General features: G+C 44.8%; 1 protein-coding gene across 5 annotated transcripts in view; it reads right to left on the reverse strand.

The window, feature by feature from the left end:
- The window catches only part of LOC119169183 (pseudouridine-5'-phosphate glycosidase), a 2,087,124-nt gene that overhangs the window by 373,427 nt on the left and 1,689,543 nt on the right, over positions 1–24,154 (reverse strand). For all 5 annotated transcript variants that reach the window (XM_037420298.2, XM_075886270.1, XM_075886274.1 and 2 more), the window contains one exon: positions 10,729–10,878. In XM_037420298.2, the coding sequence (XP_037276195.2) occupies positions 10,729–10,878 (150 nt within the window). The remainder of the gene's footprint in view (positions 1–10,728; positions 10,879–24,154) is intronic.

Raw genomic sequence — 24,154 nt, forward strand, 5'->3', positions numbered from 1 at the left:
TGACCAATAGTCCCTGGTATTCAACTTAACGGCACCAAGTCTGACAGTACGAGACCCTCGGTAATCAATAAGGGAAAGAAGTGTATACCAAAGGGCACGCTTTTCGTGTTTTGACACAATAATAATGAGAGAGATATATACCAAGAAGTAGAGAACAGGCAAAACAGGCAAATTTTTCTATTTATTGTGCAAACAAGCATTTCTATATCTTAGTGCTGTTTTATAGGCGAAATCAGGTAAAATAGGTAAGAGTGGTCCGCTTAAAGATGTTTTGGCTAACGAGTCTGCCATATCATTTGGATAAATCCCGCAGTGGCCAGGTATCCATAGCAAGTGAAATTTTTTCAGGTTTGCTGGTAATAAACTGCTAATCATACTCAATAATGTCACATTTTTTGCTATAGGTAGTGCAGTGCATACTGAGAAAGAATCGGTAAGCATGACCGCTTCCGATTCGCTTGCAGGAAGTTTACGAAGCGCTAGAATTGTAGCAAATAAATCAGCGATGGATATAGGCGTGCAATCTGGTAATCGAACTGAAAAAGATCAGTTGAAAGAAGTACAGAAGATGCCTACTCCAGTCTTTTCGTTCAATACGGATGCATCCGTTGCAATAATGTTGTTTATCGACAGATGAGTCAAGTAAACTTGTAACCTATTATTTAAATATCGAAGGGGCAGTTGTTTCGCATTAGAGGGGAAAATATCATCAAATTTCATTTCAAGTTTTGAATGAGGCATCTTCGTTATGGCAATCTGATAAATATTTACATTGAGAGGCTCTAGCAGCGCTTGGACGAACCTAATCTGAGGGGAGTGTAGTCTAGACCATTGTCTTTCGAAGAATGCGGTTGGTTCTTGAATAAAACGTAAGACGCTTGTCTCAGAGGCGAATTGTATATTTTTAAGAAAGTTTGAACTGTAAGTATTCTAAACCTAGTTAACAAAGGTGGGAGACGCGCTTTTACATACAAAACATTATTTGCCACAAGTTTGGGGAGTCCAAGACACAAGGGCAGAGCTTCTCTTTCTAATAATATTAACTTTCTCATCTTGTATCCCACGCTGCCTGAAAATAATATGCACCTGAATTCCAAAATAGGCCGCACATACATCTTGTAAATCATTATCAATGAACTCCTTCGCGATCCTATTTTTCTGTTTCCCAATTTGCATAACCATCCCAAGGCATGTGACGCTTTATAGCCAACCTCGTCTATATGGCTTTTTCAATTTAGCGTCCTATTATATACGATGCCTAAGTATTTTAGGAAACTGACCTCGGGAATGAGCTCGGTACGATACATCAGGGAAATGTTGACACGATCCTTAAAAGAGAATGGCAGAAGTGCACTTTTTGTTGACGTTCAATGACATATAGATATTCCTTCTAGCATGTTCATGTAATTCTGTAATGCCTGATACAATGAGTGAAGATCACTGTTTGTTGCAAAGAAAGCAATATCATCTGCATACACGTAAACTTGGATATCCTGATGAGTTGGAATGGAACTTAGTAATACGTTGAATAACACAGGGAATAATACTTGGCCCTGAGGTACACCTCGTGTCTGCTTATACTTTTTAGAAGATTCCATCCAAGAAGCAATAAAATTCTCTGTCTTTCACAAACTCTGTTCTCCATGCTGGTATATATTTCGGAAAGCGATAGTCTTGCATCTGAAGGATTAGGTTAGGATACTCCACTTTTTCATACGCTCTAGCTAAGTCTAGAGTGACTAGTGCACAGTATTTGCAGCGATGCCAAGCCAGGTGTATGCGACTTTCCCAATTAACATGTGCACACCAAATGTAGTATCCCGATCTAAAGCCAATTTGTCGGGCGTTTAGTATTGTATGTTCATTGATATAGTTCATTATACGGGCATTCAAGACTCTCTCTTCAAGCTTGACCAGGTTAGACGTCAATGAAATAAGTCTTATATTGTCCAGAGTAAACTCCGTTTCCTGTTTTTTAAGTAAAGAAATTATTTTGGAGAGCTTCCAATCTGTCAGTATCCAAGAGTTTTTCTGTGAATAATTACCTATATTACAGATTTCGTGTGCGGACATTTCTTATAGCACGTTTATCATTGTAGAGGTCACCCCATCAGATCCAGGAGCAGCGGGCGGTAAGCTCTTCATCACATTCGCCAGTTCAGCTAAAGATACTTCCTGGAAATCACAATCCGCCCTTAATTTCACCATGGACTTTGGCATAATTGTCGTAAACCTGGTTTGCAAGCCTGTAGCAATATTTTCCAAGAAGTCAGAGAGTTCGCGAGGAGACATAATGGCGGAATGAATGATTTCTGCCTGTGAAATCATTTTTCTCGCACCCAAAAACCTAAAAAGCACTTTCTTATTTTCAGTCTTAGACAGATAATTAAATTTATTTATATTGTCATGAGGGTCGTGACGGGGCCGAATGGAGCACACTGCGAGTCGAATAATAAACTCTTTATTTGGGCGAACCTGTGCCCAGTCAACAGAAAGTCGGACTACAGTAGCAGTCTTGGACTGTTAGCGGGGAACGGAGCGTTGGCCGTTGGTCAACATCTGACAAGCGGCGAAGTGCGTCGGCGTTTATACTCTTGCCATCGAATGTTCTAGCGTTATCGCTGGTGGTGGCGTAGGTTCCAGAACAATCTGTACAGTTAGCAGAGTGGGCGCGATCTTTTCAAAATGATCTACTAAAGTCGGGAAGCTTCTCAAAAACTGCACGCGTGTTTTGCGCTAAGAATTGTGTAGTGGTTTGGGGCGATAGCAAAACATAAGAAATGGGGCGATAGCAAAACATGAAAAAGGCATCGTCCCGATGCTTTAACTAAAGATGAAGGTACAACAATAATGCAAGAAAGTACAATGAATAAATTACGGTACAATAATAATACAAAAAAAAACACTGTTTAAGTTTGTTAACACGCATGAAACGGCTTGAGGCGCGTGACATAGACGACTTCAGGTCGCGATCGGCGTCGTTCAGAGTTCGTGATGCCGTCGGCGACAACCTCGTAATCAAGCGGGCCGAGGCGTCGAACCACCCTGTACGGTCCGAAGTACAGTCGCAGAAGCTTTTCACTTAGTCCACGTCGGCGTATCGGCGTCCATACCCAAACACGTTCACCAGGCTTGTATTCCACGAAGCGTCGTCGGAGATTGTAACGGCGGCTGTCGGTTGTCTGTTGATTCTTGATACGGAGACGCGCTAGTTGTTGGGCTTCTTCGGCGCGTTGAAGGTACTCATTCACGTCGAGATTTTCTTTGTCGGTGACGTTGGCTAACATGGCATCGCGCGTCGTTGTCGGGCTCCTTACCAATTTGTATGGAGATATCTGTGTCGTCTCCTGCACCGCCGTGTTGTATGCGAAGGTCAAGTACGGAAGAATGGCGTCCCACGTCTTGTGTTCGACATCTAGGTACATTGCCAGCATGTCGGCGAATGTCTTGTTTAGCCGCTTGGTGAGGCTGTTGGTCTGTGGGTGGTACGCTGTCGTACGGCGGTGGTTTGTCTGGCGGTATGCCAAGACTGTTTGAGTTAAATAAGCAGTAAATGCCGTTCCTCTGTCAGTGATAAGGACCTCCGGGGCACCGTGACGTAGGACGATATTTTCGACAATGAACTTGGCTACCTCGGATGCACTGCCTTTTGGCGGGCTTTTGTCTCGGCGTAGCGGGTGACGTAGTCGGTAGCTAGCACGATCCATTTGTTTCCGAAAGCCGACGTAGGGAACGGACCTGTAGGTTCATACCAATCTGTTGTAAAGGTCGGCGAGGTGGTTCAATTGGCTGCAGAAGTCCCGACGGCCTTGTTGGTGGTGTCTTGCGTCGTTGACAGTCCCGGCATGTCCTCACTTAACGAGTGACGTCGGTGGTAAGACGTGGCCAGTAGTACCTTTCTTGTATCCTCGCGAGCGTGCGAGAAACACCATGGTGGCCTGCTGTCGGATCGTCGTGCAGGGTCTGCAGGAGGTCTGGTCGCAGAGCTGAAGGCACCACAAGGAGGTACTTGGCTCGAAGCGGTGAAAAGTTTTTCTTTTGGAGAAGACCACTTCGCAGGAAGAACGACGCAAGGGCGCGCTTGAATACTTTCGGTTCTTCGGCGGTCCTGCCTTCGAGGTATTCTATTAGGGCCTTAATTTCCGGGTCGGCCCACTGTTGTTCAGCGAAGTCGTTGGTAGTTATGGTTCCCTGGAAGTAGTCGTCATCCGGGTCATCGGGTGGTGGTTGGTCAACAGGCGCGCGAGAGAGACAGTCGGCGTCGGAGTGTTTCTAGCCGGGCTTGTAAACGACGGTAGTGTCATATTCTTGAAGTCTCAGGCTCCATCGTGCGAGGCGACCTGAAGGGTCCTTCAAGGTGGCTAGCCAACACAAGGCGTTGTGGTCGCTCACAACTTTGAAGGGCCTGCCGTAGAGGTAGGGGCGAAACTTTGACGTAGCCCAGATGATGGCGAGGCACTCCTTTTCTGTTTTGGAATAACTGGCTCCTGCTTTAGATAGCGATCAGCTGGCGTAACTAATAACCCTTTCAAGTCCGTCAGCCGTCTCCACATGAACGGCGCCAAGACCTACGCCGCTTGCGTCCGTGTGTATTTCTGTCTCGGCGAATTCGTCGAAATGAGCAAGTAACAGAAGCGTCTGGAGGCGATGTTTAGGCTCCTGGAATGCGTGTTCCTGCGGCGTTTCCTACTTGAACTCCACGTCGGCCTTGGTAAGAATAGTGAGTGGATCGGCGATGCGGTCGAAGGTTCTCACGAACCGCCTATAATAGGCGCACAGGCCCTAAAATCGGCGCACTGCCTTCTTGTCAGAGGGCGGCGGGAAGTCGGCGATGGCGGCTGTTTTTCGTGGATCGGGACGAACTTCAGATTTGCTAATAACGTGCCCCAGAAGCAAGAGCTCCTCGTACGCAAATCTGCACTTTTCTGGCTTCAGTGTGAGTCCGGACGTCTTGATGGCTTGAAGTACAGCTTCAAGGCGCCGGTGATGCTCATCGAAACTCGAGGAAAACACGACGACGTCGTCCAAGTACACAAGGCAAGTCTGCCACTTCAATCCTGCCAGTACTGTATCCATAACGCGTTGAAAAGTTGCAGGTGCTGAGCAAAGGCAGAAGGGCATCACCTTAAACTCGAAGAGGCCGTCCAGTGTTATAAACGCCGTCTTCTCTCGGTCTCTTTCGTCGACTTCGATTTGCCAATAGCCAGTCTTGAGGTCCATTGACGAAAAGTACTTGGCGTTATGGAGCCGATCAAGTGTGCCGTCTATTCGTGGGAGCGGATACACGTCTTTTCTTGTGAATTTGTTCAGGCTGCGATAATCGACGCAGAAACGTAGGGTCCCATCCTTTTTCTTCACTTACACCACGGGGACGCCCATGGACTCTTCGTCGGGGGGATGATGTCATCCCGCAGCATTTCATCAACTTGTCTCTTCATGGCCTCACGTCCTCGCGTCGAAGCCCTGTACGGACACTGACGGAGTGGTCTGGTATTTTCTTCGGTTATGATGCGATGTTTCGTGATTGGGGTCTGCCGAATTTTCGATGACGACGAAAAGCAATCTTCGTATTGAAGGAGCAAGGCCTTGAGCTGTGCTTGCTTAAGGTTTGGATGTCTGGGATTGACATCGAAAGCTATGGGAGGGGCTTGGTTCTTCTGATCAGGTACGGCAGAATCGGTGAGGGTGAAAGCACTGGTGGCTACGACAATTTCTTCAATGTATGCGACCGTTGTTCCTTTGTTCACATGCTTGTACTCATTGCTGAAATTCGTGAGCATAACCGCTGCTTTGCTTCCCCGCAGCTCCGCAATTCCTCTTACGACCGACTGAAATAATGACGCTTGAGCGAGGCGGAATGGTGACTTGTTCTTCCAGCACATTCAAGGCATGGGTTACTGACGGCGTGCGCAGCGGTAGTGCTTCTTCTGTGGATAACGTTATTGACTTTGTTTTTAGGTTGATCACAGCACCATGGAGGCATAAGAAGTCCGTGCCAAGGATGACATCTCTGGAGCAACGCTGTAGGACCATGAAGTCTGTAGGATAAATACGGCCGTTAATGGTGACTCTCGCTGTACAGATTCCTGCAGGCGTTACGAGATGACCTCCGGCTGTGCGGATTTCAGGGCCTTGCCAAGCTGTCCTAACTTTTTTTAACCTCGTGGCGAACGACCCACTTATGACGGAGTAGTCGGCTCCAGTATCGACGAGAGCGGTCACACTGTGGCCGTCGATAAGCACGTCGAGGTCGCTAGTTCGCCGTCTCGCATTACAGTTAGGGCGTGGCGTCGGGTCACGGCTGCGTCGGCTTGTTCCGTTGCTTCCATGTTGCGTCGTCAGGCCACCTTCGGTAAGTGAGCTTTCGCCGTCTGGGCTTTGCCTGGTCGGCGTTGTGTTCGGAAAGCTCCGTCGCGGCGTCGTCGTCGTCGGAGGATCTTCGGTAGTTCGTCGCACAGCAACCGCACCTCCATCGGTTGCTGCCCTTAGTTTCCCGGATACGGGCTAGGAGACCGGCCCCGCGTGGGGCTAGAGTACTGCCGGGGGTGCGGTGACATGCGGCGGCAGGACGACAGAGAACAGGAAGGACTTCGTGGTGTCCATTGAGTTCCTGTCAGGTAGTCAGCGATGTCACGTGGCCGTTCTCCTGGCTGCGGACGCAGTGCATTGACGGCGAAGCCACGCAGTCCCATCTGTCGGTACTGGCAACGGCGGTATGTACAGGATTGGTAATACACACAAGGAGCCCCAAAGTTGGAAACTGTCAGGGGGGCTCCCATACATGATGTTAACGGGAGAAGAAACAAAATATACAACATTCAGTTGTTACGGTATCTTCAGTAAGAAAGAAAAAAAAGAAAAGCACAGTGCGAAAAAACGAAAGTAGAAAATACATATATGTTTAGCAAGGCAAAAAAGAAAACTCTGAAGAACAAACAAGCGCAAGTTATAATACAAAACGTAAGGACAATATAACATGTAGCAATTGTTATCGCTACATTAAAAAGTAGTTGCTAAGATGAAGACAACTGTTGCAAAAAATATTTCTTTACTTGGTTTTTGAATGGATGTTCTGTGGTTGATGATTTTATTACGTAAGGAAGGGAATTCCACAGCTTGATTCCCGTAAATGTGGTAGTGAACTTGCCGTAGTTTGTGCGAACTTTAGGCAGAAGGCGGTTATTAAGCTCAGAAAACCTAGTAATATTATTATTTACAAGGCCTTCCGAGACAATGCCATCTATATGCACATTACCGCGAAAAAGCCTATACATCCCAACTGATAACTTCAGCTGAAAGAGGTGATAAAGAGGATGTATATTTAAATTCTGATAAAGTGGCGTTGCATTGGTTAAGAAATGGCTGAAAGTCATGAGTCGAAGTGCTTGATTCTGTAGGCGTTGTAGTTGGTTGAGGTGGGTCAAATATGTGTTACCCCAGGCTGATATGCAATAAAATAAACGGCTGTGAATATGTGCGTGATAAAGGGAGTGGATTATGTGTGGCTGAAAATATGAACGAGTTTTGATTATGGCGCGTATTCCAAAGGTTATCTTGCGAATGAGTGATTGCGCATGAAGATTGAATTTCATATGCCGGTCAAGAACTACACCGAGAAACGTTGTACTGTCGGACATGGGAATTAAATTATCGTCCAGACGCACAGATATAGATTTTGAAAGTACAGTCGGGAAGGAATGAAAAACTATAAAAACGGTTTTTGATGGATTAATTCTTAACATGTTCATTCGACACCAGGAACCTATATTATGTAGATCCACGTTAATGTTTCGTTGTAGCTCATCGACATTGTTAGCATAAGTAAAAATGGTCGTGTCATCTGCATATAAGATACAGTCTGTAGCGGTCAAAACATTAGGTAGATCATTAATAAATAGCAAAAAGAGCAGCGGGCCAAGGATCGAGCCCTGAGGAACACCTTGATTTACTTCCTTAGCTGCTGAAACTTTACCGTCAATCTGAACAACTTGAGTGCGATTGCAGAGATAACTAGATATAAATTGAAGTGCAGGGCCAGTTATGCCATACGATTCAAGTTTATGTATAAGAATTTTGTGATTAATTGTGTCAAAAGCTTTCGTTAAATCTATCAATACGCCACCAACTACGAAGCCTGTGTGCCCGGCCTCGCCGCAGTGGTAGCAGAGCGGGCGGTTGTCAGGTGCACGCCAAACATTCGTTTTCCTCGGCGCACTGCGCTGGCCCACTGGCGAACGGTAGGACGTCGGTGGGAGTGGTGGCGGTGGTGGCGTCTGGCGACAGAAGTGCGACGGGGCGGTGTTTTGGCGTGGACGGGGAGGAGCGTTGTGGCGCACTGCAGTGGCGTAGCTCATAGTTTCTGGCTCGAGCAGCGGTGTTTGGGGAATTCGAAGCGATAGCCGAACTTCTTGTCGCACAATGTCGGTGATCGAATCCACTTGAGGCTGTGCCGAAGGCAACAGCTTGCGCAGCTCTTCCCGCACAATCGCTCGGATTGTTTCACGCAGGTCTTCGGAGTCAATGGCTTGAGCAGCAGCGCATTCTGGAATCAGGCGACGATTATACTGTCTGGTACGCATGTCCAGGGTTTTTTCGATAGTGGTCGCTTCGGATAAAAATTCTTGCACGGTGTTTGGTGGATTCCTAATTAGCCCCGCGAAGATCTCCTGTTTGACTCCTCGCATGAGGAAACGAACTTTCTTCTTCTCAGGCATGTCTGGGTCCGCGTGACGGAATAGGCGGGGCATCTCCAATGTGAAAATTGCAACCTTTTTATTTTGTAGCTGAACCCGGGTCTCTAGTAGAGCAGCGGCCCTCTCTTTTCGAGCGACGCTCGCGAACATTTGCAGGATTGCACCGCAGAAAACATCCCACGTTCAGAGCGTGGACTCCCGATTCTCGAGCCAGGTCCTTGCCGTGTCTTCGAGGTAGAAGTACACACTACGGAGCTTTTCTTCGTTGTCCCAGTGGTTGAGGGCGGCCACACGGTCGTATGTTTCTAGCCAGGTCTCCGGGTCTTCAAACGATGACCCATGGAACGTTGGTGGTTCCCTGGGTAGATGAATGACGATCGCGGGCTGGGACGCTCCAGTTGTCATTGTCGCTGTAGTCGAGGTCATGGCCTTGGTCTTCCGCGCCTTATCGTGTAGAAGCCTGTACTCCGGTGGGAGACCTTGCTGTCGGCGGCTTGTTCGCGTCTCTTTGTTGGCGTCAGTGTCTTCTCTGCGACGTGGGCTTGCTTCACGGCTTGACGGGGGCGTCCGATACATGAACGAAGCAGCACCTCCACCAGATGTCACGGGAATCGTGACGGAGACGAATGGAGCACACTGCGAGTCGAATAATAAATTCTTTATTTGGGCGAACCTGTGCCCAGTAAACGGAAAGTCGGACTACAGTAGCAGCCTTGGACTGATATCGGGGAACGGAGCGTCGGCCGTTGGTCAACAACATACAAGCGGCGAAGTGCGTCGGCATTTATACTCTTGCCATCGATTGTTCTAGCGTTATCGCTGGAGGTGGCGTAGGTTCCAGAATAATCTGTACAGTTCGCAGAGTGGGCGTGATCTTATCGAAATGATCTACTAAAGTCCGGAAGCTTCTCGAATTTTGCACGCGCGTTTTGTGCTGAGAATTGTGTAGTGTTTTGGGGCGATAACAAAACTTGAGAAGGGAAACGTGGCAATATTATAGGCTTCTTTTTCTTTGCGCACTATACGCTTAAAATTAGCGGCCATGAATTTATAATCACTCCAATGTTTGGGGCAATGAATAATTAACAGCTTTTTCCAAGCCGGTTTTCGCTTCCTCTACCCCCTGACACATTCTAGATTCCACCACGCGCTAAAAGATCCCTCTGTGTTTGAGTGTACAGTAAACCTTGAATTTTTTAATGATCGTTTCAATACCGCTCACAGACTCATAGCCCTAAGGTCTTCCTGCAATTCCTCACAAAAAAATAACGTAGATTTTAAGTCTTCTTGTAATTTAGCATAACTTACGAATGAGCCAACTTTCCCTGCAAACTGAACAGCGGGAACTTAGTTTCAAAACTAATGGGGAGGTGGTCGCTGTTTGTAGCACATTCTAATATATTTCACGAGGATATGCTTAAAGTATAACTGGAAAATGGTAAATCAATAGTCGATTAGGAGTTACCTCTTACAAATGTAGCAACGTGTGAGTTCAAGCAGGAAAAGTTGTTATCAAGCATCCATTCCCACAAACGTCTTCCACATACATCAGATCTGAAGCCCCAAGACACAAGGTGTGAATTGAAATCACCACACAGTACTATTTCTTTTCTGCATGAAGCTAACATAATATCGAGGCATCTCGTGTCCTGAACTCCTGCAGGAAAGTTTACATTTGCAAAAGAGAAAGGCGAGCAGTCTGGTAGTGTTATGTCTAACACCAGAGTTTCGTAATGCGTATCCATACACTGATACGATATCTTGGCTCTGTGACTAAATTTCGTTGATATTAAGAAAGCCAGACCGCCACCTCTACTCGGGCGAGCCAGCCGTATTAATCAATAGTTTTTCATGTAAAATGTTTTACCGTTAGCAAGCCAGGTTTCCTGAATGGCAATTATGTCGGGAGAAATTTGCGAAGAAATATATTGTAAATCAGTAGTTGCCAACCTAATAGACCGGCAATTCCAAGCAGAATTTTTAGGGAACCTATTTTGAAGCTCACCTGTGGTCACCTGTGGTCACACAAGCTCACCTGTGGTCTCATTGGCTTCCAACACGCTAACCAAGGCGGCGTACATGACTCTCAACTCTGCAAGGTTTGGTGAAATGATGGATAGGTGGCGCCAAGCGTCCGACAGAAACGGCTTCACTGCCTTGCGCACGTCAGTGGGCTCGAAGAACACTGCATGAAAGCGAACCCAGTGTCACCGAAAAGGAGGATGCTCAAATTTCGAAATGAACTGCCGTTCATCTCCAACTTATCTCTAACATTCAATCATGAATCACTGCCTGAAATTGCGCACAGTTCCTTTTTTTTTGCAAAAAAAAATATTCAAGTATTCTCGAGACTGCAGCTAGGTACACTATTTATATATTTATTTATTTATTTATTTGCGTATTTACTTCATCACTCAAAGTAGCATTAGGCATCACAGCGAAGAGGGTGAACAAAAAGAAACTACAATGTCAACCAAACAACTAGCCCTACTAGCTCGCCAATAATCACAATTAAAATCACAAATACATATGTGACAATGAAAAAAATAATAACAAAATGCGGTTGTAGTCACAAATAGAAAAATAATTTTGCATAATACAGGCAATGTTCGAAGGCCATTGGTTTTATTTCTGGAGTGGTTGCGGAGAAATTCATTTTTTCATCAGTTTTGCAAGCCATTGCTGGCATAATAAACCTTTGATCTACGGGTCTGAGTTTGAGACGTATGAGGAGTGCGATGCTAGTAAATAATTTACCTTGCCGAATCTGACATGGCAATGATAGACAGAATAAAAAAACTTCAATCGCAATTTACGTCGACACTTCAGTAAATAATTTTGATCTAATTTTTCTTTGAAACTCGCCGCCCGGATATTTCTCCTGTAAATCCCGGATGCCAACGAAGCAGCTAAATCCTGCACTTCTTCCAATTTGCGAATGTCCTGTGTAGCTGGAGGGTTCCAAGCTGTGCAGGCATATATATTCAAGAATTCGAACATTGGGCTTGCTTGCACTATAGGTACTTACTAGACACGGAAACGTTATCGCATTTTGTCGAAAAAATCTTTTCCCAGTCTCGAATTGCAACGTGGTGAACTAGATATAGTCTTTAGCACCTTAGTTTAGACGTAAAATAGATACTAAGATATTCATCTTCAGATAGCTGTTTTCAGTTTACACTATTCGAATGAAAGCTGCTACCACGTAGATTCTTATTCTTCGTGAATGACATGTAAATTGATCTAATGAAATTGAGTTTATATGCCATTTTAGCACATAAGTGAATATTTCTATTCAGTTTTTGTAGCAAAACTACATTGCCCATGCTTCTTACTTCCCTAAATACCCTGAAATCATCAGCGAATAAACGCATTTGGCATTGGGTAGCATAAATTATGTCCATTATGTATATATGAAAAAGAACAGTGGTCCCAACAAAAGTCCTTGAGGCGCAACAGACTTCATATTTTTAATTTGAGATTCAGCTCTGTTAACAATGACAGACTACTTTCGTGATCCTAGGTACGATTTTATCCAAGAAAAAAATTCGCATATGTATAATATAAATCACAATTTTATCGACTTAGTAAGGGGTACAGCGTCGAACACCTTCTGCAAATCTAGGATGCGCACTCTGCAGAGAGTCGATGAACCAGAGCTTTTGCTGCGTCATGTGTATATTCTGTAAACTGTGTAATACAGGAAAGACATTTCCCAAACCCGGGCTCCAGTAAGTTTAGCAAATAATGTTAGTTTATATGTGCTACAGCAGAAGTATACAAAATATGCTCTCAAAGCTTACAGAATAAATGCGACCCACATCCCAACATGGAGGGAACTGGAGTAAACGCGTCGCAGAGTGGTGAGGTATCGCGTAAATGTTCCCTAATTGCGTATGGTTTGGAATGATTAATTCTTATTTTGTCTTTATTATTCTTAAAACCGGGTTCAGGTTCCAGTGGTGGTCTGTCTGGATCCAGAGATTCTTAGCACCCTCTGCGGCGCTGCAGATCTGACCACCGCTATGGTCAGGTGCTTCGAGTTGCTTCGCAGCCGCTGGGGACTGAGGGCCTTGAGTGGAACCTGGACCTGACAAAATCATATGGCTTTAGCGCAGCTCAGTTTGAGCACGAAGGACAGGTACTATAATGTCAAGAAGGGGGAAAAGCACACAACAGTGTAAGCGCTCACATTGTCGTCTGTTTTTTTCCCTTCTTGACTGTATAGTACATTTCCTTCGCGCTCAAACTGAGCTACGCTAAAGCCATATCATTTAATCATGGACCAACTTACTCAGTCAGCAGTACTAAACCTGGCAACGTTTAACGCTAGAACATTATCTATTGAGGCAAGCTGTACTATTCGAGGAGCTAGAGTGCATTAAATGGGATTTAATAGGGATCAGAGAGGTTAGGAGGAGAGATGAGGCCTATAAAGTGCTACCGAATGGGCACGTCATTTGCTATCGGGGCTTGGCTGACAGAAGAGAACTGAGAGTGGGGTTCCTTATCCAGAGAAATATAGCTGGAATCATAGAGGAATGCTATAGCAATAGCGAAAGCGTGGTCGGTATTGTAATTAAACTCAATAAAAGATACAAAATTAAGGTGGTACCGACTTATGCGCCTACGTCTAGCCATGATGACGCGTCAGCTGAAAGCTTCTATTAAGACATAGAATCAGCAATGAGCAGGTAAGAACACAACATACTATACTGATGGGAAACTTCAATGCAAAAGTAGAGAAAGAACAGGCTGGAGGCCAGGCAGTAGGAGTATATGGCATCGGTACTAGAAGTACCGGCTACAAGGAAGGCAAAGTAACGATGAATATGGATAGGATAGTAAAATCTGCGGAACAGTTTTACAGAGATCTGTGCAGTAGCCACCACAACCACGATCTTAATACAATGTTTTCTGCGAAAAAAACTAGAAGGTGCAACAGCCGATGTGAAACTTGGTGCTAATAAAACCTTTATAAGGCCTGTTCTTGAGTACGCGTCGGTTGTATGGAGCCCTCATCAATACTATTCAAAGAAACAAATAGAAAAAATTCAAAGGTATGCGGTCTGATTTGTATGCTCCCGGTATCGAAGGACAGAATCAGTTACAGAAATGCTCCATTCTTCTAGCCTCCATTTGTCAGCAACGTGCAGACAGAAAAATCGTCTTAAACTATTATTTCAAATTCTAAATGGCCAAATAATCATTAGCAAGGAAGTATACTTACTTCAACCAGGTAAAAAGAGCTCAAGAAACAACCACAACAGAGCCATTTAAACGTACAGGACTTGTACGAATAGATTTAAATACTCCTTTTTTCTTAAAACAATTGAAAAGTGGACTGAATTGCCAGTGAGTGTTGTTGACCACAACAATTTGTCGAAATTTGAACAGACCTTGCGTGATTATCTGTACAATTCTAGCGTTTGATCTTGATCCATCCTGTTTTGTGTATTTGCTAATAATGTTCTTTTTGCTATAAAGGTTTGTTATGTTATCCTGTCTTTAAGGTCTCTTGCATGAGAGTTGACAGTATTGCAAAATAAATGAATAAATAAAATAAAGAACTAGCAGTAACCCCGATGGCACCCCCCCCAGTAATGATAAAAGACGTCCCAAAAGCCTTGAACAGGATGCAAAGAGGCAAAACTGCTGGTGAGGATCAGGTAACATCAGATATGCTGAAAGATGGAGGACAGATTGTGTTAGAAACACTAGCGACCCTGTTTACGATGTGTCTCCTGATGGGAAGACTACCAGAATTTTGGCAGAATGCTAACTTCATCCTAATACATAACAAAGGAGATGACAAGAACTTGAAGAATCGCAGGCCGATTAACTTGCTCTCTGGAGTATACAAGTTATTTACAAATGTAATTGCTAACAGAATTAACACAACATTAGAATTCAATCAACCAAAGGAACAAGCAGGATTTGGAACAGGCTACTCAACATTAGACCTCATTCCTACTAACAATCCGGTAATAGAGAAATGCACAGAATACAGCCTACCACTATACATAGCCTTCATAGTTTACGAGAACGCGTTTGATTCAGTAGAAATATCAGCAGTCATGCAGACACTGCGGAATTAGGGCGTCGACGATACATATATAAACATCCATATGTGCATATGCATATCTATAAGTATATATATATATATATATATATATATATATATATATATATATATATATATATATATATATATATATATATGCATTTATAACATGCATATATAAACAGGGGATCAACTGCTACCATAGTGCTTCATAAAGAAAGCAACAGAATACCAATCAAGAAGGGTGTACAGCAGGGTGTACTATCTACCCAAAGCTGTTTACCGCGTGCTTACAGGGGGTTTCCAGAGGCCTATAATGGGAACAGTTAGGCATAAGAGTTAATGAAAAGTACCTTAGTAACCTGCCCTTCGCCGATTACATTACATTGCTGAGTAACTCAGGGGACGAATTGCAACTCTTGACTACAGAGTTAGACAAGGAGAGCAGAAAAGTAAGTCTTAAAATTATTCTGCAGAAAATGAAAGTAATGTACAAAAACCTCGGAATAGAGCAGCGCTTCGAGATAGGTAATAGTGCACATGAAGTTGTGAAAGACTATGTCTACTTAGGACAGGTAATAACCATGGAGCCGAACCACGAGATTGAAGTAACTAGGTGAATAAGAATGGAATGGAGCATATTTAGCAAGCACTCTCAAATCATATGACAGGTAGATTACCACTATCCCTCAAGAGGACGGTATATAACAGCTGCCTATTGCCAGTACTTAGCTACTGAACAGAAACCTGGAGACTTACAAAGAGGGTTCAGCTTAAATTGAGGACAACGCAGCGAGCAATGGAAAGAAAAATGGTAGGTGTCACCTTAAGAGATAAGAAGAGAGCAGAGTGGATTAGGGAACAAACAGGGGTTAAGGATATCATAGCTGAAATCAAGAAGAAGAAATGTACATGGGCCGGGCATGTAGCACGTAGACAGGATAACCGCTGGTCATTAAGGGTAACCAACTGAATTGCTAGAGAAGGCAAGTGGGTTAGAGGGACACAGAAGGTTAGGTGAACACATGAGGTTAAGAAGTTTGCGGGTATAAATTGGCAGCAGCAAGCACAGGACCAAGTTGACTGGCGGAACATGGGAGAGGCCTTTGTCTTGCAGGGGATGTAGTCATGATGATGATAATGATGGTGTTGATGCTGATGATGATTCTCAAAGCATTGCGTTCAACGTCAAGTGATTACGAAAGCGAAGTAAAAAGACGCCCTTGACTGAATTATTAACACGCCATCCAGTGCCTGCACATACAGGGTATAAAGGGTGTGAATGGGTGTGCAGCGCGAACAGTCCTTTTTTATTATTATTGGCAGACGCTGTCTGCGTTGGCCTTGCGAGGCGAGAGAGGTAGAGAGAGCGACGACAGTTATACGGTAGTCTTCCTGCGAGTACGCGTGTCTCTGTGCATTAAGGGTGGGGACGGCGCCCCTGCCGTCGCGGAGGCGTGACATCGTGCGACTAATGGTATCATTCATAGGCAGATTCGGAGCACTTCCAGCTGGTAGGTGTTCTGTGGTAATACTTTCTTCTGCTCCATGCGGAGCAAGTCTATTTCATTGGCGGACTGAGAGTGCCCCCGTGTATGTTTCACTGGCAGATCTAGAGCAGCTCCGTTGCGAGATCCACTCCACGGAGCAGCTTTTTCTACTCCGCGATAATCGGTGGATTCTACCGGAAGTCGCAAGCTGAAGCAGTGCCAACTTTGGGCGCGCCAACGAACGCCGGCCGCGTCAGTTGAGCTACAGTGGCTAGAATAGGGAAGTGTGATGAACGCGCCAGCTAGCACGTAACGCCTTGGGAGGAAACCGCCAGATGGCGCTGGCACATGTTTGCACAAACCCAAAAGTTGGTGGGATGAGGAAGTTAAGAGAGCCATAGCAAAACGTCAGGAAGTTTCTAGGGAACACAGACATGCTAAGCAGCGGGGTGAACCGACAGATGATGTTGAAAGAAAATGGGCAACCTTTCTAAGCTGTAGAAGGGATGCATCCCTTCTGATCAATGAAAAGATTAGAAGGAAGGGAGCTCAATGGCTGGCAGAAGTACATAAAAAAGATAGAAAGGCAGCTGGGAAATTTTGGAACCATCTAAACTCCCTAAGAAATGAGACGAGCCTAGAGCAGAGTTTTATAACTACAGCCCAAGGTGCTAGGCTAGAAGGGGACGAAGCTATTGAATATATAAGAACAAGGGTGACAGAAAAATTTCAACAAAGAAGTACTTTATGCACCACAATAGACAAGGACGAATCAAGTGGTGCAATGGCTCCATTTTCACAACAAGAGTGGGAAAGGGCTGAGAAAAGGGTTCCTGGTAGTACATCAACAGGCCCAGATGGCATTCCAGTTAGGCTGATAAAGACATTAGGTCCGAAGTCTAAGCAGGCTTTGAGAGAGGCAGTGAGCAAAATAATAATCGATGGTGAAGTTCCCAATGGATGGAAACTTAGCAGGATGAGCATGATCTATAAAGGAAAGGGGGAAAAAGCTGACATAAACAACTACCGTCCTATAACAGTGACATCAGTGGTCTACAGGCTGGCGATGCAAATTATAAAGGAAAGACTGCAGGCGTGGATAGAGGATGAGGGGGTGCTGGGGGAACTGCAGAATGGGTTTCGGAAACACAGGAGGTTGGAAGACAATCTGTTCTCACTGACGCAGTGCATCGAAATAGCAGAAAAGGAACACAGGCCCCGGTGGCTAGCATTTTTGGATATCAAGGGAGCGTACGATAGCGTGGTTCAAGAGGAATTGTGGGGAATACTGGACACACTAGGCGTGGAACATGTAGTCACTAATCTTTTAAAGGGTATCTATAAAGGTAACACTGTAGTTATAAAGTGGGAAAAACAGGTATCCAAGCCTGCAGAGGTAAAACGGGGGCTTAGGCAGGGGTGCCCCCTGTCACCCTTATTATTCATGATGTACCTACAAGGATTAGAGACAAAATTAGAGGGAAGTGGACTGGGCTTCAACCTCTCTTTAGTCAAACAAGGAAAACTTATTGATCAGGCACTACCAGCATTAATGTACGCAGATGATATAGTGCTAATGGCCAACAACAAGGAAGATTTGCAGAGATTGATTGACATCTGCGGTAATGAGGGAGATAGGTTAGATTTTAGATTCAGTAAGGAAAAATCAGCAGTCATGATTTTCAATGACAACGAAGGTAGTGAGCTTAGAATACAGGAGGTCACGCTAGAGATAACAGATAAATACAAATATCTGGGCGTATGGATAAGCAATGGGACCGAGTATCTGAGGGAACACGAAATATACGTGACGACTAAAGGTAACAGGAATGCAGCAGTCATGAAAAATAGGGCACTGTGGAATTACAATAGGTATGATGTTGTGAGAGGAATATGGAAAGGGGTCATGGTTCCTGGGCTGACGTTCGGCAATGCGGTCTTGTGCATAAGATCAGAAGTTCAAGCAAGATTAGAAATTAAGCAACGTAGAATAGGTAGGCTTGCTTTAGGAGCTCACGGGAATACACCAAATCAGGGAGTACAAGGTGATATGGGATGGACATCATTTGAGGGCAGGGAAGCTAGCAGCAAGATAAAATTTGAGAAACGATTGAGAGAAATGGGGGAAGAGCGTTGGGCTAGGAAGGTTTTCAGCTACTTGTACATGAAGAATGTCGATACAAAATGGAGGAAGTGAACCAGGAAGTTGACTGGTAAATACTTAGAAAACAGCAGGTGGCCAAACCAAAAAGAACTATCGGTTAAGAAGAAAGTGAAGGAAACGCAGACTGACATGTGGAGAATGGGCATGATTAAGAAGTCCGCACTAGAGATCTATCGAACTTTTAAGCAGGAAATTGCCAAGGAAAGGATCTATGATAATACTCGGGGTAGTTCTCTACTGTTTGAGGCCAGGACGGGAGTACTGCGAACCAAGACATATCGGGCCAAATACGAAGGGGTAGACAAAGTATGCAGTGCGTGTGGAGAGGAAGAAGAAACTGCCGAACACTTGATAATGTTCTGTAAAGGGCTTCACCCTATAGTTCAGGATGATGGCGCAGAGTTTTTCAAAGCACTTGGGTTTAGGGACCGGGAGGGCAAAATAAACTTTAAGCGGGTAGACTTAACCAGAAGGAGGTTATCTGATTGGTGGCTAAAGTCAAGACACGAGTGAAAATTAAACTCTTCACTGCAAAGTACGAATCCTCAAACTCACTTTTTAAGGAAAAAAAATAAATATAGTTTTTGGTTCATTAGGTGTTACGGCTTGGTGGCGCTAGCCACCGCCCGATCTAAAGGGTACAGCCATATCCATCCATCCATCCATCCATCCAACATGTTCACCCTATTGTTCCGGATGATGGCGCAGAGTTTTTCGAAGCACTGGGGTTTAGGGACCGGGAAGGCAAAATAAACTTTAAGCGGGTAGGCTTAACTAGAAGGAGGTTATCTGATTGGTGGCTAAAGTCAAGACACGAGTGAAAATTAAACTCTTCACTGCAAAGTACGAATCCTCAAACTCAATTTTTAATGAAAAAAAATAAATATAGTCTTTGGTTCATTAGGTATTATGGCTTGGTGGCGCTAGCCACCGCCCGATCTAAAGGGTACAGCCATATCCATCCATCCATCCATCCAACCTCACCCAAGCTGCCGATGCGCTGCGCATGTGTGAGACAGTAATCGACCACGCGCGTGGGCAACGCGAAACATATAAAATATAATTTGTTGCTCACATGGTTTCAAATTGCGACCGAGAAAATATGCGAATAAGCTTCTGGAATAACTGGATGGCTACTAGTGTGCGCGACTGAACTGAAATATCGACAGGGTGCCGAAAGTGAGCGCGTTACGGCACTGAAACATTTTATTGGTGCAAAATGGTAGAAGAGTGGAACGATGGACTACGTTGTGAGCCACTGTTTGACCACCTTCTACGGCGAACCATCATTTCAGGGACGAGAATCCTGAGTGGTATCTTAATGAAAACCTTTTATTTTCTGCACACTGGTCATACAAGGCATTTCCGAGTAGTGACTCACTATCTGTTTACAACAATTCATACTTGATAAATGGTCGCGCGTCTTTTTTATCCACAAGAAAAAAAAGCCTTATATTTCACAAGCACCCCACAGAACATTGTTTCCTTTGGACTGAGAGCAGATGACGCGCCTGGGCTTCCGGTACTTCTTTTCATGGGAAGATACTCGCTCCTAATAGAGTGCCTTTGTGTAAAGACGCAAATGGGTGAGCAGAAAAAAACGTGTTCACTTGATTAGTGAGGCTCGAATCATGTTTTGCGCAGCCCAGTGTTACATCTTTGTTTTCTTTTTGTTTTTTAATCAGAAAAAAGGCTCTTTCAAGCTGCCACTGTGAAGGTTGTTGTAGCAAAACCACTTTGAAAAAGGGATTTCAAGGGCGTCTTTAAATACGAAGAGCTTCACCGAAAAGCTCACCAATAGGCGTCCGCACAAGAGGGACAAAGGGGGTGAGCGCCCCCCTATTCACCTGTGAGGGGGACGCTAAATCTACTCTATACATTGACTAGGCAGCGGGGCACACTTTAAGTCATCTAAAGGGGGGGGGGGGGCGCAAAATCTGCCTCATACACTGAATTAATAGGGAGGGGGCGCACTGCAACGAACTTCGTCCCCCCCCCCCTGAACGACAAGCACGCCTATGGGCCTACCCCTTTCTATGCGGACCATTTCGCCGTTCACAGTGAGCTCGAAGTGCCGGGAAATGTACATACCTCTCGTCGAAGTGCTGCTTGCACACAGCCAAGTTTTCTTGAAGCGGCTTGTCAGCGCGCGGGATCACTCTCCACCACTGCGCAGAGCTTTGTTTTTACTAATGCCGACAAACCTGACTTGTAGCCTGTAGTGCACCCCGAGACGAAGCATTGACTATTTTCGCGCCATGAGAGTACATACAGAAGCATTGGTGTGAGAGCGCTACGGAATAAAAAAAGAACGATGACGAACGCGCCCGACCAACCTGTCGGAAACGTGCAAACAACGTTGGATGGATGGATGGATATGGCTGAACCCTTTAGATCGGGCGGTGGCTAGCGCCACCAAGCCGTAATACTTAATGAACCAAAAACTAGATTTATTTTTTCCCCTTGAATAGCGAGGGGTTTGTACTTTGCAGCGAAGGGTTCAATTTTCCCTCGTGCCTTGACTTTAGCCACCTATCAGATAACCTCCTTCTAGTTAATTCTACCCGCTTTAAGTCTATTTTGCCCTCACTGTCCCTAAACCCCAGTGCTTTGAAAAACTCTGCCCCATCAACCTGAACTACAGAGTGAAGCCCTTTACAGAACATTATCAAGTGTTGGGCAGTTTCTTCTTCCTCTCCACACGCACTGCATACCGTGTCTACCACTTCGCATTTGGCCCGATATGTCTTTGTTCGCAAGACTCCCGTCCTGGCCTCAAACAGTAGAGAACTACCCCGAGTATTGTCATATATCCTTTCCTTGGCTATTTCCTGCTTAAAAGTTCGATAGATCTCTAGTGCAGACTTCTTAATCATGCCAATTCTCCACATATCGGTCTCAGCTTCCTTCACCTTCTTCTTAACCGATAATTCTTTTTTGATTTGGCCCCCTGCTGTTTTCCAAGTATTTACCAGTCAATTTTCTGGTTCGCTTCCGCCATTTTGTATCGACATTCTTCATGTAGAAGTAGCTGAATACCTTCCTAGCCCAACGCTCCTCCCGCAGTTCTCTCAATCGCTTCTCAAATTTTATCTTGCTGCTAGCTTCCCTGCCCTCAAATGATGTCCATCCCATATCACCTTGTACTCCCTGATTTGGTGTATTCCCGTGAGCTTCTAAGGCAAGCCTACCTATTCCACGTTGCTTAATTTCTAATCTTGCTTGAGCTTCTGATCTAATGCACAAGACCGCATTGCCGAACGTCAGACCAGGAACCATGACCTCTTTCCATATTCCTCTCACAACATCATACCTATTGTATTTCCACAGTGCCCTGTTTTTCATTACCGCTGCATTCCTGTTACCTATAGTCGACACGTATATTTCGTGCTCCCTTAGGTACTCGGACCCACTGCTTATTCATACGCCCAGATATTTGTATTTATCTGTTATCTCTAGCGTGACCTCCTGTATTCTAAGCTCACTACCTTCATTGTCATTGAAAATCATGACTGCTGATTTTTCCTTAATGAATCTGAAATCTAAACTATCTCCCTCATTACCGCAGATGTCCACTAATCTCAGCAAATCTTCCTTGTTGTCGGCCATTAGCACTATATCATCTGCGTACATCAATGCTGGTAGTGCCTGTTTAATGAGTTTTCCTTGTTTGACAAAAGAGAGGTTGAAGCCCAGTCCACTTCCCTCTAATTTGGCCTCTAATCCTTGTAGGTACATCAAAAATAACAAGGGTGACAGAGGGCACCCCTGCCGAAGCCCCCGTTTCACCTCTGTGGGCTTAGATACCTGTTTTTCCCACTTTATAACTACCGTGTTACTTTTATAGATCTCCTTTAAAAATTAGTGACCACATCTTCCACGCCTAGTGTGTCCAGTATTCCCCACAATTCCTCTAGAACCACGCTATCGTACGCTCCCTTGATATCAAAAAACGCAAGCCACAGGGGTCTGTGTTCCTTTTTTGCTATTTCGATACACTGCGTCGGTGAGAACAGATTTTCTTACAATCTCCTGTGTTTTCGAAACCTATTCTGTAGTTCCCACAGCACCCCCTCATCCTTTATCCATGCCTGCAGTCTTTACTTTATAATCTGCATCGCCAGCCTGTAGACCACTGATGCCACTGTTATAGAACGGTAGCTGTTTATGTCAGCTTTGTCCCCCTTTCCTTTATAGATAATGCTCATCCTGCTAAGTTTCCATCCATCGGGAACTTCTCCATCGAGTATTGTTTTGCTCACTGCCTCTTTCAAAGTTTGCTTAGACTTCGGGCCTAATGTCTTTATCAGCATAATTGGAATGCCATCTGGGCCTGTTGATGTACTACTAGAAACCCTTCTCTCGGCCCTTTCCCACTCTTCTTGTGAAAATGGAGCCACTGCGCCACTTGATTCATCCTTGTCTATTGTGGTGCATAAATCACTTCTGTGTTGAAATTTTTCTGTCACCCTTGTTCTTATATATTCAATAGCTTCGTCCCCTTCTAGCCTAGCACCTTGAGCTGCAGTTACAAACTTCTGCTCTATACTCGTCTCATTTCTTAGGGAGTTTAGATGGTTCTAAAATTTTGCAGCTGCCTTTCTATCTTTTCTATGTACTTCTGCCAGCCACTGGGCTCCCTTTCTTCTAATCTTTTCATTGATAAGAAGGGATGCATCCCTTCTACAGCTTAGATAGATTTCCCACTTGTTTTCAACATCATCTGTCGGTTCACCCCGCTGCTTAGCATGTCTGTGTTCCCTAGAGGCTTCCTGACGTTTTGCTATGGCTCTCTTAACTTCCTCGTCCCATTAACTTTTGGGTTTGTGTCTTCTTTTCCGGGGTGACTTGTCACGTACCTTAGCAAGCTCTTGCTCAAACAGTCTAATTAGATTCGTGTATGTACACACTATTTTATTATTCTCACTGATTACTTTCTCAATTTGTTTAGTGGCTATTTCAATTTGCCTTTCTGAATAAAACTTTTCCTGTAGTTGCTCATCTTGTCTCCTTCCCACTTTCACTGCTCTTCCAAAACTTAGCTTGATACGCTTGTGATCACCACCCAGACTTCTGGAGCAACCTTCATCTATGTGCATTCCCCTGAGCTTATCATACATCCTATGTGACATCAGTGCGTAATCTATTGTCCACTGCAGCCTTCCTATCTCCCATATTATTTGCCCTTCACACTTCTCGGTACTGTTGCAAGTGATCAAATCCAGCCTTTCACACATATCCATGATCATTTTGCCTGTCGGGTCGGTTTACCTAGCTATCTCTTATATGTGTGCATTCATATCTCCTAGTCTAGTTTTCTCGCACTCTCCTCCTAACTCCTGAATGTCCTTTATATACACTCTACCATTGCCTGGTTTTCCTCTCTGGCCTTTGCTCCCGTCCACAAGTACACGAAACCAAGGAGTCTCATTTGCCCTGCCACTTTCCCTTTTAGCCATAAATGTTCCTTGCACTCCTGCATGACCCTTTGCCAGTCTGTACTTTTATGAATGAATGCCCCAATACCACCCCCCTTTCTTCTGCCTTCTGTTCTATTACAATATTCCCACGCGTAGTCCGCATTGTTTGGAGGTTGTTCGATGCCCCTGAGATGTGTTTCTACAAAACCGTATACCATCGGCCTCTCCTCCCTTAGCTGCTCTTCTATCTCTTCCCACTTCAGCCTGCTCCTACCGCCCTGCATGTTAATTTACCCTATGTCTGAATTGGCTCCGCACTCGTG

This window comes from Rhipicephalus microplus, chromosome 2 (assembly GCF_043290135.1).
Source record: "Rhipicephalus microplus isolate Deutch F79 chromosome 2, USDA_Rmic, whole genome shotgun sequence".
Lineage (NCBI taxonomy): Eukaryota > Metazoa > Arthropoda > Arachnida > Ixodida > Ixodidae > Rhipicephalus > Rhipicephalus microplus.